General features: G+C 43.0%; 1 protein-coding gene across 2 annotated transcripts in view; it reads left to right on the forward strand.

Annotated features, from left to right (window-relative positions):
- Positions 1–12,904: 12,904 nt before the first annotated feature.
- Positions 12,905–13,525, forward strand: part of VPS13A (vacuolar protein sorting 13 homolog A) — a 108,453-nt gene continuing 107,832 nt past the window's right edge. For both annotated transcript variants that reach the window (XM_086479474.1, XM_086479475.1), the window contains exon 1: positions 12,905–13,004. In XM_086479474.1, the coding sequence (XP_086335600.1) occupies positions 12,905–13,004 (100 nt within the window). The remainder of the gene's footprint in view (positions 13,005–13,525) is intronic.

Consider the following 13,525-nt stretch of genomic DNA (forward strand, 5'->3'; position numbering starts at 1 on the left):
TTTCATAAAATATTCTGAGTTTTCACTTTGATACCTAAAATTTTTAATGGCAGTAAAGGAAAAAGCTCAAACAACAAGTACATGCAAAATTTATGTTTTGAAGGTGGGTAAGTATTTGCTTTTCCATGTTTCTTCACTATATTCCCCACATGGCTCTTTTATTTCTCATCAGTGATGACTTCAGGCCTCCTAAACAGTCATCAGCCACAAGTTACCAGCTGCTTTTGCATGTTTGCACTCTAGTGTTTTTCTCATATAATGATAAAAGTAACTGTGGACTTTAATTAGACTACCTGGGCTAGGTGTTTTAAAATTAATTGAGCTCTAGTGTCATGTGGATTTTAACTACAGTGGTCCATCACTCCTCTAACTGGAGTACAAGTGTCTATACACCCTCTTCCTGTGAAAAAGCTGGATTCAGATTTGCCATTCAAGCAATAGGGTCCAAGTATCTTCATTTACAACTGCAGGGCGAGAAACAGTGCAGAAAGACCAAGAAGTGAGACATAGTGATGATGGCTCCAGACCCTCTGGACTGAGCAGGGACGGGTGAGTTGACACCCCATGGCACCAGGGGTAGTCACAGTCCACATCCAAATGGTACTTTAAAAAACTGATTTGCCAGGGCCTGACTACAGGGCCTTTCCACAGATTACAATATCAATGCCTTCTTAAAAGGGGACACAAACGTGGCATTAATCCCTAGGACTTCTATAAATTATTTTTAGCATCTACATTGGCTTCCTTCCCCTGTGGACAGAAATAAAACCTGCAGGAATATCTTTGGCAACAAGTTCTATCTTCTCTTCTCAGCCTTTTAGCTATAGTACCTAAGGATATTAACAATATGGGAAGATCACACCATCTTGCTGTACCTACTTCCACATAGAGCTCATCCACTCACTACTAGATGATTGCTGTGCTGCCAAGAGTCCCTTCCAAAGGCCAATTCCACCTGAAATGCAACCATTTTTGTGTTGTGAGAATTTGCATTTGCTCTGTGCATTTAATTTAAAAAGGAATCTAAAATAACTTAAAATTATTCATGTTAATTGTAACTATTTGTTGAATACAAACTACCAGAAAATACATGAGCCCATCAACCCAATACTATGCTGAGAAATCTGCGTATACCCACCAGATGGTGCTGTCTCTGTCATTTAACAAAGACAGCTCTCCAACTGTAACTCTTAAGTGTCTTTAACATTACTAGATTAATTGCTTATTCACTCCGATTCCTGCAATCTTGTGAGGAAAACCACCAAGTGCCAAGCTCAGTATCGGCAGGTTCCACAACAGTTAAGGCTTCCCACTAGCACTCGAGCTCTGCCACTCTCTCTTTTTTTGTTTGGTTTTTTTTGTGGTTTTTTTTTTTTTTTTTGGTTTGGTTGGGTTTTTTTCATATGTAGTCCTGCCTTTTAAAGTCTTCTTTCAGTTTTAATACATTCCTATTAGCTGACCCATGACACAGGAGAATTCTAAAAATATACATACTGCAAAACAGTCCCAGCAATGCATACGTCATGAGAAGGAGTCATATTTCTGGCTTGACCAACTGAAACAGATGAAAGAATATGTATCCACACACTGACCTTCAGATCTGACACCACACACTTGCTTTCTTACTTGTCTCCCTTCCAACCTCCCTTTCCCATGCCAAAAAACCACTCTAGACACACGCATTTAGCAGGCTAAACGGTCTTACATGTTGAATCTAGCACACAAACTACCTTTTCACTACTACTACTACTAACCTTCAGTACTGCATCAGTAAGCTGCAATAGCACAACTGTATTATCTGACTGAGGGTCAGTAGCACAACAGAAGTGTCAATACAGCATAGGAAGTGCAAACTTCATTGAAGACTAGTGCTTAGTGTTTAATTAAAACACAAATAATATGTTCAACAATAACATAGCACGTAGAAATAGAAGCAAAGTGCCACACGTTGTGCAGGGTCTGCAGCATACTGGAGGTATTTGTCTCTGCAGCACAGTAGGAATGTACACTGCTGCTAAAAAAATGGACCTGTGCTTCACTTGCAGAGGCTAGGTGTAAAGAAAAAGGTGAGTATGGCCTATGAGTTCTGTGAAGTGATTTCTCAAAATTAAGGAAGTTACATCTAGCTGCCATTTGTGCCAAAAAGAGGTCTGGGTTATACAAAACAGCATGTAGTGTACCCTGAGCAGTTCTGTCAATACATCTGTATCCTATGACGATTTTTTTAAACATGGATTTCTCTTGTGTAAATTTGACATGTCAAATACAGATTACTTGTGTTTCCAGGATTCAGAATTGCCCTACTGGGGCCCTGATGCCATTTCTGTTGGAATCAGTGGTAACACTTCCATTTACTTTGATGGTAGGAGAATCACTTACAATGACACTAACGCTGCTCCTCCAAAACCAGACAGCAAAAACAAACGCTACTGCAGAACTTAGCTGTTCAGGAACCCAACTCAGAGTGTATGTCATGGTCCAGGAAGTGCCACTTTTAAGGTGAGTTGCTAAAGTGGCTGCCCTTTTTTATGTTTCTTCTTTTCAATTGGAACTGGAGTAATACTGAAGTTTTTTCAATGTGAATTACAGTAATACTTTCCCCATATTTTACCTACACTGGAAATGTGACTGTCAGGATAGAACTCCAAAATCCTGTAAGTTATAGTAGAAATACAGTAGGAATAGGTTTGAAATGGGTCTAACAACTCAAAAGATGAAAGGTCTCAATGTTTCAAGTGGAGTTTAATAGTGGAGCAACTGTCATACTACATGTGTTCAAGCTGAGCCGTCTATCCACTCTCTTTCCTCTGTCAAATAAAAATTTTGGTTTATCTGATAGTACTTTAACTATGCATTTCTGCAGAACATTAGTCTTCAGTGAAACGGTAAGCAGGGCAAAAAAAAGTTTTGATTAGCCCCAGTAATCAAAGACCTGGAATAGTAGTACAGCAAGAACTAAAGGTGGAGAAATTACCTCCCGAATGGTTCAAAACAAAGAAAGGATCCTTTAGGAACTTTTTGGATGGATTAATGGTCTTTTATGATATATATTTTTAAACTGTAAATCCTTTAAACCTGTTTGTGGAAAGAATCGTTGCTGTTATTAAAAAGGTGTCAAAGGCTTTTGTCTGACTGAAATAGTATTATTTTCTTTTAATAGCTATATGGCTATAGGACCTCTCCATATCCTCTCAGTATCCTTTCAGATCTTTTTCTCTATACTTGCTTTCAATCCAGCCACTTTCCATAGATTCTTAGTTTACAGCAAAATCTACGCAGTTCCCTCAAACGAAACACCTCTCCTTCCATCACTTATGAAACCTGGCTGTATGTCTACTCTGAGAAGCACAGATAAACTACAGAAGTCATGAATAATGCTTGAACTAGACTTATTTTTTTCCAGATAGTAGGGTAGGTACTACCTTTAAATGAAAGTATTTAAAGATTAGATCCAAGCCATTTCAATACAGTAATATAATTTGCCTCAAGTGAAGAAAGTTTTTAAACTTTTTCGACATAGTAGGCATTAAGAATCAGAGAAATAAAAGATATTTTAATTCCAACAAATCTATACTGATTTTAAAAACAACGTAAGATCCCATAATGCAGGAATAAGCAAATACTCGCAATCTAGCGAAGCATGTAACACGTCTTCAACTGTGTATTTATCTACTTTTCAAGCCACTATCAATAGAAATGACATACTACACGTGTATAGCTTATGAAACCCCCTGTGACTGCAAGAAATATATGCGGGTTTAATCCTAATACCCCTGCCCAAAATAAAGCAGACCCTGGCCTACTAGAAACATAAGTGATCTATTTTACGTCATATTCTGCTCAAAGGGAAGATGGTGCCCTTTTACCTAAATGAAATTTTTCCATCAACAATAATTTCTAGGACCAGTCTAGTGGTATTTATTGAAATCACAGCTTTATTTGTGATGCCTTGTGTCACCTGACAAGCACTTTCATGAGCCAAGAAAAAGACAAGGACATATAACAAAATATGCTCAGTGTCAGATTTAAATCCTGCCAACAGTGCCATATCAGTATTTCCAGATGGTAAGACGAATGTGTACTACTTTGTACATGCAAACACAGTTTTCCAATTCTATTTTTATTTCTATGTCATGCTGCTTTTCATTGCTTATGAGTAATTTACCAAATTTAAAATGAAACACACATTCTGAAATCTGATGTAAATTATATTTATCTATACGAAGTATATAGAGAAAGTACATATAACATTAAGTATCATACTTCATAAGTTCTTTTAATCAACTAGAAGATCTGACAATATGCCAAATGTACTGGAAAAAACTCTTTTGTCTGCTGCTATGTTAGACTACTATTCCATTTAGCATATTTTCTGCTGACTATATATTATGTGCTGGGTTTTTTTATTCATGCAATCTGCTTCAAATACCACAATGGAAATAAAAAATAGAGCTTTTAAATAGTCATAGTTTCTCTTGATTTTTCATAACTGTTTCTCTTGTTTTCCTTAGATAATTTCAAAACAGGTGGCTATCAGCCTAGATAGTCCTTCAAATACTTATGTTGATTAAAATAAGACATGAAAAAACCGCAATAAACCCACCTGGTGAAAATCAAAGAATTTCAACTAACAGAGATGGTGGTTCACAAGAAAGGAACTCCAAATTCCCAAGAAATATTTTGACTAGAAAAGATTCTCAGATCTTCATTCCTCCAAAACTATCAAGACCAATGAATGCTGTAAGAACCTGGCCAATATGTCTAACCTCCACAGAACTATTCTGTGTTCATTAAAAAAAGAAAAAGATTATTTTTCAAAGGTCTCACTTCTTGATTCTGAAACAAAATGCTCATACTGAATCATATGGATAAAGTGCACAGCAACTGTCAAAACATGGTATTTTTGAATTCCTGGGACACCTCCATACAAGAAGGAATAAATTCCACATAGATTTTACAATACATAAAAAGTGGAAACTTCAAAGCAAATCAATATGAAACCCATTTTAAAGAACTATTTCCAGACACTGCCAAAATGCATGAAACATGTAACAACTGCAATATATGCTTACAAGAAAGTACTGCTCTTTTTGACATAAAAAGTCCACACTGTTCTCCATTTATGAAAAGTCAGCTTCAAGATCCTCTCTGGTTCAATTTATTAGTTGCAACATCCTTCTGAGTAGTACTTCCAAAACAACACCCACCAAGACTTTGCAATGTAAATCTGTGTCTCTTACAGAAAAATGCTGGTCTCCAGACAGCAATCCTGAGTATCTGATAAAATCTACAGGTTGATGCCCTATGCTGCTTTCTGCTCTTGTATTATCTCTCAATTTCATCCAGTGTAATAAAGTACTGCAAAAAAAGAGAATGTAGTGTGGCCTGAAAAAAAGAGGCCTGCCAAGGCTGGCTACTGAATATAGTTCAGATAATGCAAATCTTAGGATGCATGTCATTGTAGCTGAGGATCTTTATGGTAAGCCACTCAAAGCAAAATGTTAACTGTATTGTAGTCACGTCCCTGGTCCCAGGGAAATTGCAAAAGCAGTGAAGTGCAATTATTAAAACCCACAAAATTATTGGTTTCAACGTGGACTTCTCTTCTCATGGTATGGCTTAAAGACATCTAAAGTTTTGTCATTTAAAATAAAAGTTCTTCATAAAGGAACTAGCATGAAAACTGACACAATCTTAGTCAAAACTACTTGTGACCCTCTTGGAATTAACTGAGTCTCAGTGTTTTAACTGGTGCACCTATTACAGTTTTTTTTGTGACAGAGAAATTACAAGACAAGGATTGCAAGTTAGCTGTAATAGGTTAAAACCATCAGTTAGAGAGAATAATGATGACTGAGGAACTTAAGGACTTCAGATGTTATATTTAAAAATAACATTTGAAATAGAAATAATTACATCCATGTATTACTAGTTCAAATATTGTAGTCATAAATCTGATTTAGAAATATGTTTTCATGTTGTATGCAACACCATAGAATCGTAGAATTATAGAATCATTAAGGTTGGAAAAGACCCCCAAGATCATCAAATCCAAGCACCAAGCCAACAGCACTAAGCCCACTAAACCATGTCCCGAAGCGCCACATCAAATGTGTTTTGAACACCTCCAGGGATGATGACTCCACCACTTCCCTGGGCAGCCTGTTCCAATGTTTGACCACTCTTTCAGTAAAGAAATTTTTCCTAATATCCAATCTAAACCTCCCCTGATGCAATTTGAGGCCATTTCCTTTCATCCTAGAGGATGAGATATAAACTTATATACATAATATTATAATATATGTTATATATTATAATATATACTATATAATATAGAATGAGTATACAAGAAACAATATATTATCTATACTATATCAATTATATAGTATAGAATATATATAATATAAAATACATATTATGTTATATAACATAAAATATACATCTGGGTTATGTTGTCAAATCTCTATGAGGTTTGCTACTGATCTTACAAGAAATGGCTGTAGGTGAAGCAGAAAGCACAAGGTACTTGTTTTCTAATACAAGTATAGGAGATCTGTCAGTGCAAACAACTAAACATTGTTCTTACTCTTCCAATTGAGATGCCTGTCCATCTAAAATCCTCTGCACAGGTACTCTCTTGTTTGTATGCACTTACAGCAAAAGAGAGATAAAGTGCAGATGTAATATACTTGGGCTTAATTAGCATTCTAGGTATCACAGACAGTTTATTAATTTCCCTGCTTTTGCCATACGGCATCTCTTCATATAAGGCAGGCATCTTCTATGTGGTGTTCTATTTCTATTAAACATTCACATTTAGGGCCAGACTTTTGTAGTTACTTAGGCACCAAAAAATACATACTTGATGGTATTGACGTGAGTGACTGATAATTCCTGCCAGCAGACATCAGCAAGAGAGAGTATTTCACAACCAGCAAGGGAAAAGCCACAGTTTACACTGCTAGGGATCTGCTGAATAAATCTTGAAGATTACAGTCTTCTCGGTGAATATTTTCAGAAGCCTACTGGACTTCTGAAGTTTCTGCTCCGCCAAAGCACCGAATGCATTTCTTTGGTGATGACAGGAAGAATACACCCTCTAGTTTGTTCCTAGAACTGCATGAACTGGCTTTAAAATTAAACCAAAATGTTTTATTGATAAGCAAGCCTTGGGAGCTTTTATTGCATACAATGATCAGATGGAAAATTCAGGAGTGGTTTTGTCTCTGAGTTTAATAAAGTTTAAGCAGTTCAGGCTCAGTACTATGGACTTACTGAGTAAGATTACTACACTTTTCAGCAGTTACTACATTGCTGCACGTATAATTGAAGTAGTTTAGGACTTACATGTATTTCACCTTGTCCTGAGAAAAAGGTTGTGAAAGTAAAGCAAACATTGTTCCACCATGATTCAGCTGATTCTGAAGGAGATTCGACAACATGTGGCTCTGAAAGATTTAGAATTAAGGCATCCCTGTGATGTGTGGTTTTACTGCAGTTATGAGTGCATTCTAAAATAGTTTACAAAATAGTTCATATATTTTTACATCTCTGTAAGACTGATAGAATTCTGGTTTTGGGGACACATTAAATGAGGTCTGTAGTCTGTCCTGTTTTATTCACCACCCTTCATGCTTCCTTGAGCCAAAGCCATTTTGAAAGCACTATCCACAACATGGAGGAAAAAAGGATAACAATTTTCATATTTATGAACATGAAGATAGATGGAATCATGGCAGTATGCCTCAAGTTAAATGACTTCATTAGACCACAGAAATTAGAACTTTTTGAAGAGAATAAAAACAAGCAGAAACATCTTTTACATTATTTTTCTATGAGCAAATTTACTTTCCTGAATCTAATATGTGACTGAGAAGGCTGCCTTTGATTGTCCAGTAGCAGAGTACTGTGCCCTGAATATGACCCGGCCATCCTGGCAGACCTGTGAGATGTTGTCACTTCAGTAGAAATCTGAGCAGTGTTCACACAGAGGTCAGCAGTAAGCTGACCTGAGATCCCCCTTCGGCACAGAGAAGACTGTGGCTTCCAGGCTCAGCTTCGAGAAATGGTATGAGCAGGGAGCCCAGAAACCTGGTTGCTAATCCTCAGCCAGATGTTAAACAGTTTTGTTATGGGTGTGAAGGGCCCCCAAGGTATTAGGACCTTTGATTATAAAATCGGGAAAAGCACAGAGATTACTAATGGATTTCTATGGGGAAAATTGCTGCCCAGGCAGCTGTTACTGTGTCATGTATGTAGACAGAGTTCTCAAATTTCATGGTGTGGTGGGTTGACCCTGGCTGGATGCTATGGGCCTACCAAAGCTGCTCTATCAGTCCCTCTCCTCAGCTGGACAAGGTAGAGGAAATACAATGACAAGCTCGTGGCTTGAGATAAGGACAGGTTGATTACTCAGCAATTGCTGTCATGGACAAAACCAACTCAACTTGGGGAAAAACCTAAATGACTACCAAGCAAATCAGAGAAAAGTAATGAGAAATAAAACCAAATCTTAAAACACCTTCTCCCCACCTCTCCCTTCTTTCCAGGCTCAACTTTATTCCCAATTTCTCTACCTCCTCCCCTCGAGCAGCACAGGGGAATGGGGGTTGCAGTCAGTTCATCACACTGTTGTTTCTGCCACTCCTTCCTCCTCAGGGGAAGGATTCCTGACACTCTTCACCTGCTCCAGTGTGGGGTCCCTCCCACAAGAGACAGTCCTCCATGACTTCTCCAGAATGAGTCCTTTCCACAGGCTGCAGTTCTTCACGAAGAAGACCTGCACCTGGACTTCACACCTGTGGGTCCATTCCACAGGTGCAGTCACTCAGGAAGACAGCTCCAGCATGGGTCCCCCATGGGGTCACAAGTCCTACCAGCAAACCTGCTCCAATGTGGGCTTCTCTATCCATGGGGCCACAGGTGCTGCCAGGGGCTTGCTCCAGTGCAGTCTTCCAACGGGGTCACAGCCTCCTTCGGGCATCCACCTGCTCCAGTGTGGGGTCCTCCACAGGGTGTAGGCAACTATCTGCTCCACTGAACTTCCATGGGCTGCAGGGGGACAGCCTGCCTCACCATGGTCTTCTCCACAAGGCTGCAGAGGAATATCTGCTCCGGCACCTGGAGCACCTCCTCCCTCTCCTTCTTCACTGACCTTGGTGTCTGCAGAGTTGTTTCACTCACATATTCTCACTCCTCTCTCTGGCTGCTATTGGTCTTGCGCAGTAACTTTTTTTCCCCTTTTTTAAGTACACCATCACAGAGGTGCTACCACTGTCGCTGATGGTCTCAGCCTTGGCCAGCAGTGGGTCCATCTTGGAGGCAGCTGGCACTGGCTCTATCGGACATGGGGGAAATTTCTAGCAGCTTCTCAGAGAAGCCACCTCTGAAACTTCCCCACTACCAAAACCTTGCCATGCAAACCCATTACACATGGAAGCCCCAGGGAGAAATTTTGGTTCATGTGACTGAACAGATGCTCTGCAGATACTCCACTGTTTGATGTACCCTGCTCCTTACTTCTTGGCTACTGGTCTGACTGGGCTTGAAATCACACTGCACCTGCTGCTGTTAGTGAGCTGTGGGACACGAAAAGGGATGAGGGAAAAAAGAGGACTGAACTCCCTTGCTTTGGTAAGTCTGCAAATATTATGAATTTCTAACCAGATAAGAATCGCTAGTAGAAGTCACATGCTTATTCATGGTTGCCTACACTAGGCCTAGCAGTTCAACACAGTAAGCAGTTTTTCTCAAGTGGAGAGCTTCAAGCCTAGCTGACTGCTGTGGAAGAGTCAACTATATTTCCTGCAGTTGAAAGTTCCATCCTACTAAAAAATTTTTTTTGCAGTAACAAAATGAAAATTATATCCTTCTAATCAATACTAACGTTACGTAAGCTAGGACACTTCTGTTCCCCTGACTTATGAATGCCTTCTGAAGAATACCTCAGTAAAACAAACAATCTTTGCCTATACCCTAAGGAACTGCAGATTTACAAAAGAAAGTTAATCTGGAAAACTGACTGGTAGAAGGGCATCCTGAGGGTGCAGGCTGGCAAAGCCCAACTTCGGAAGAGTATGGGGATAGGAGCAGATGTAAATGGATTTAACAACTACCTTTTCCACAATTAAAAAGGAAGACATGTGATTTAGTCACAAAATAAGAAAAGCCCTGTGTTCGCACTTTTCTCTAGAGACAGCTTATAAGAAATATACTTGGCACAAATGTTTTCATGTATGTGTACTAGTGCATGGACACCGTTACATTCGATGCGCACAAATCGCTGACTGTATTTTCATTTTTATTGGTCTAAATTATCTCTTTCTAATGTAGTATTTATTTTTATGTTACTGCTGTCTCTTAAGAGAAACAGGTGCTAAACCCAGGAACCGTAAATGCAGAGATTGTAATTTCTTCAAACAATACACAATAAACTTCAGAGGAACCTAAATGTCAATAAGAATGTTTTTTTCACTGTCTGTTCCCTTTCTTCAGTTTCACTCTCTCCCCTTCCTTGCGTTAATAAACAAAGAACAACAAAATGATGTCCCTAATAAAATTGTGCTTCCTTAAATCAAGCTACTTCTTTGTAAACAACTAAATTCTGCATGTTGGGCATTGCTGATGTGGCAGGCTGCAGGTAAGTAGGCAAATACCCGCCATAGTGAAAGGCAACGTCAGGAGAAGTGGTAGGTAGCATCCTGTTATTACAATAAAAAGGAATGAAACAGCGCATTATCTCCGGCAGTCTTCCCATTCCTATGCCCCCAGTGAGTAAGACGTTCCAATTAAAATGGTTTAATTTATTATGTTAGATATAAAGGTTCAGTGACACTGACAGAAAGGAACACAGACTGCTCCAGCGCAGGTCCCCCACGGGCAACAAGTTGTGCCAGAAAACTTGCTCCTGGGTGGGCCCTCCACGGGCTGCAGGGGGACAGCCTGCCTCACCACAGTCTTCTCTATGGGCTGCAGGGCAATCGATGCTCTGGCACCTGGAGCACCTCCTCCCCCTTCTTCTTCACTGACCTTGGTGTCTGCAGGGCTGTCTCACACATTTTTCTGACCTGTCTCACAGCTGCTGTACAGGTTTTTTTATCTTTTGTAAATATGTTAATGCAGAGATGCCACAAGCACTGTCGAGGGGCCCAGTGGTGCCCTGCAGTGGTCGGTTGGAACTGGCCAGAACACGCCACGGGGCAGCCGTGGTCTCTTCTCACAGAGCCCCAAACTTACTAATACTACATGCTCAGGGATTTGCTTATCAATAAAACATTTTAATTTCAAAACTAATTGTTGCAGTTGCAGGAACCAGCGGGAGGGTAAGTGTGTTCTTCCTGCTGTCATCCAAGGAATGCATCGTGCCTGTTTTGAGGGAAGCGCTTAAGAGGTTAAGGAAATCTTGGTGGAAATATTATTGCTTAATGATGATCTAGATTGCTGTGTAACCCAAAGAACCAAGCTAATGGATAGCGCTTAATATTTTGCTGACTATTGTACAAACTAGCTGAAGCAAGGCATGTTGTGGCCCCTTACAAAAGACAGTTCCTGATAAACTAACAAGAAGCAAGATTTACGGCTCCACGCAAGGACAGTTCCTGTAAGAACCGGGAGAGTGCGTCAAGAACCGACTGAAACCGACCCTACGGTTTGGGCAAGTGCCAAGGGGCAACTGAGTCTGCACAAGAACAAGGGGTTACTAACAGTGGCAAAAAGGAGCCATCAGCCTTCAAGGGGTCACTAGCGCTGACGAAGAGGAGCCGTCAGCCTTCATCTCCATGACCCCCTACGACTACCACAAGAAGGCACTGCACTAGCGCAGTTAGGAGGCGTTTATGGAAATGACCTTTTGGAACTAATTTTAATACAAAGCAAGGATAGGTTATGCATATGTATAGGTGTATTAGGAAGCCTTATGTATATGTAACATCTGACTATATAAACCTGAGACAAGTTGCTGTGTTGGGGCGCGCACGACTTTGGTGGGACAACCGCGGTGGTGCCCGGTGCTGAATAAACCTACCTACTTTACAGTCTTACAGGTTGTGGAGCCCATTTTCCACACGTCAGTTTGGCAGAACCAGAACCCCGTGAGCGCAGGCGACCGCAGCACGCCACCACTCAGGGCAAACATGACCCAGATTTTTCAGCCTGATGCAGCAGATCCCCAAGCCAGAAAAAGGCACGAGAGTCAAGCTCTTTGGAGAAGTACCTTAAATTCGACTTGGTTTAGTCGTTATGCTAGTCACAGTTCAGCCACTTTCAAATACCTGAGGGGTGCAATAATCTCTGCGTTTGCCTAGACCGGGGGAAAAAATACTCATAAACTCGTTAATGGCTACCGCATTTACACTCCTTGGCCAAGCTAGCCGGTACCTCAAACACAAACAAGAGGGGCTACCCAGCGTGAGGCGCCCATGTGTCCCCCGTAGGCCGAAGTCACGCTCCCCAGTGGCGGCCAGACCCGCCCCGCCATCCCATCCCCCCGCCCCGCCATCCCATCCCCCCGCCCCGCCATCCCATCCCCCCGCCCCGCCATCCCATCCCCCCGCCCCGCCATCCCATCCCCCCGCCCCGCCATCCCATCCCCCCGCCCCGCCATCCCATCCCCCCGCCCCGCCATCCCATCCCCCCGCCCCGCCGCCTCCGGCAAACCGCGCCCCGCCCTCCCCACCCCCGCGGCCCGCACCAAGCTACTGCGCCTGCGCAAAGGAAAGCGGCCCAAGGCGCATGCCCGCAGTGGGGGCGGGGGGGCGGCTGGCGTTTCGACGGCGGGCGGGGCGGAGGTGGTGGGGCCGCGCGGGGCCCGCCCCTCGGCCGCGGGGCGGGGGCAGCAGCCAGGGCCGGGGCGGCGGCGCTGCTGCTGGTGGTGCTGCCGCCGCCGGCGGAGCGGATTGGGGGCAGGATGGTGTTCGAGTCGCTGGTCGTGGACGTCCTGAACCGTTTCCTTGGCGACTACGTGGTGAACCTGGACAGCTCCCAGCTGAAGCTGGGCATCTGGGGAGGTACGGGGCTGCCGCGCCGCCGGTGGACCGGCGCCCGGCCCGGTCGCGCTGACCAGCAGCCTGCCTGCCCGTCCGCCGCCTTCAGCACCCCCGCGGCGCTTCCCGCCCACCCGGGCTCGGGGCCGCCCTGCCATCCGCGCAAGGGAGGAGGCCGGGGCGGTGCCGCGCCCGCCGCCGCACTAGGCTGCCTGCCCAGCAGCTCTGCCGCCGCTCCACCTGCCCGGCAGCTTAAAAATAGTCGTGAGGGCGGGCGGACGGGCTGGGGAAGGAGGTGTTGGCGGGGGGCGTGGAGCAGCCGGTTGCGGCAGCGGGGGGCGGCGGGGCCAAGGGGAGCGGCAAAACAAGGGAAAGAACAGCCGGGCCGAAGTGCTCAGAGTGTGCCGATGTCCGCCCGGGCTCTGTTTTTCCGAATGGAGATGCCCTTGCTGTTTTCTCGTGGCTGGGGGTGGGGCGGTCGAGCATGTGGGTGTCGGGATCCGCGTGGTGGTCGTGGCACTCGCGGGAAGTTTGGGGAGGGCTGG

The sequence above is a fragment of the Leptosomus discolor genome, chromosome Z, assembly GCF_034619465.1.
Source record: "Leptosomus discolor isolate bLepDis1 chromosome Z, bLepDis1.hap2, whole genome shotgun sequence".
Taxonomy (NCBI): Eukaryota; Metazoa; Chordata; class Aves; order Leptosomiformes; family Leptosomidae; genus Leptosomus; species Leptosomus discolor.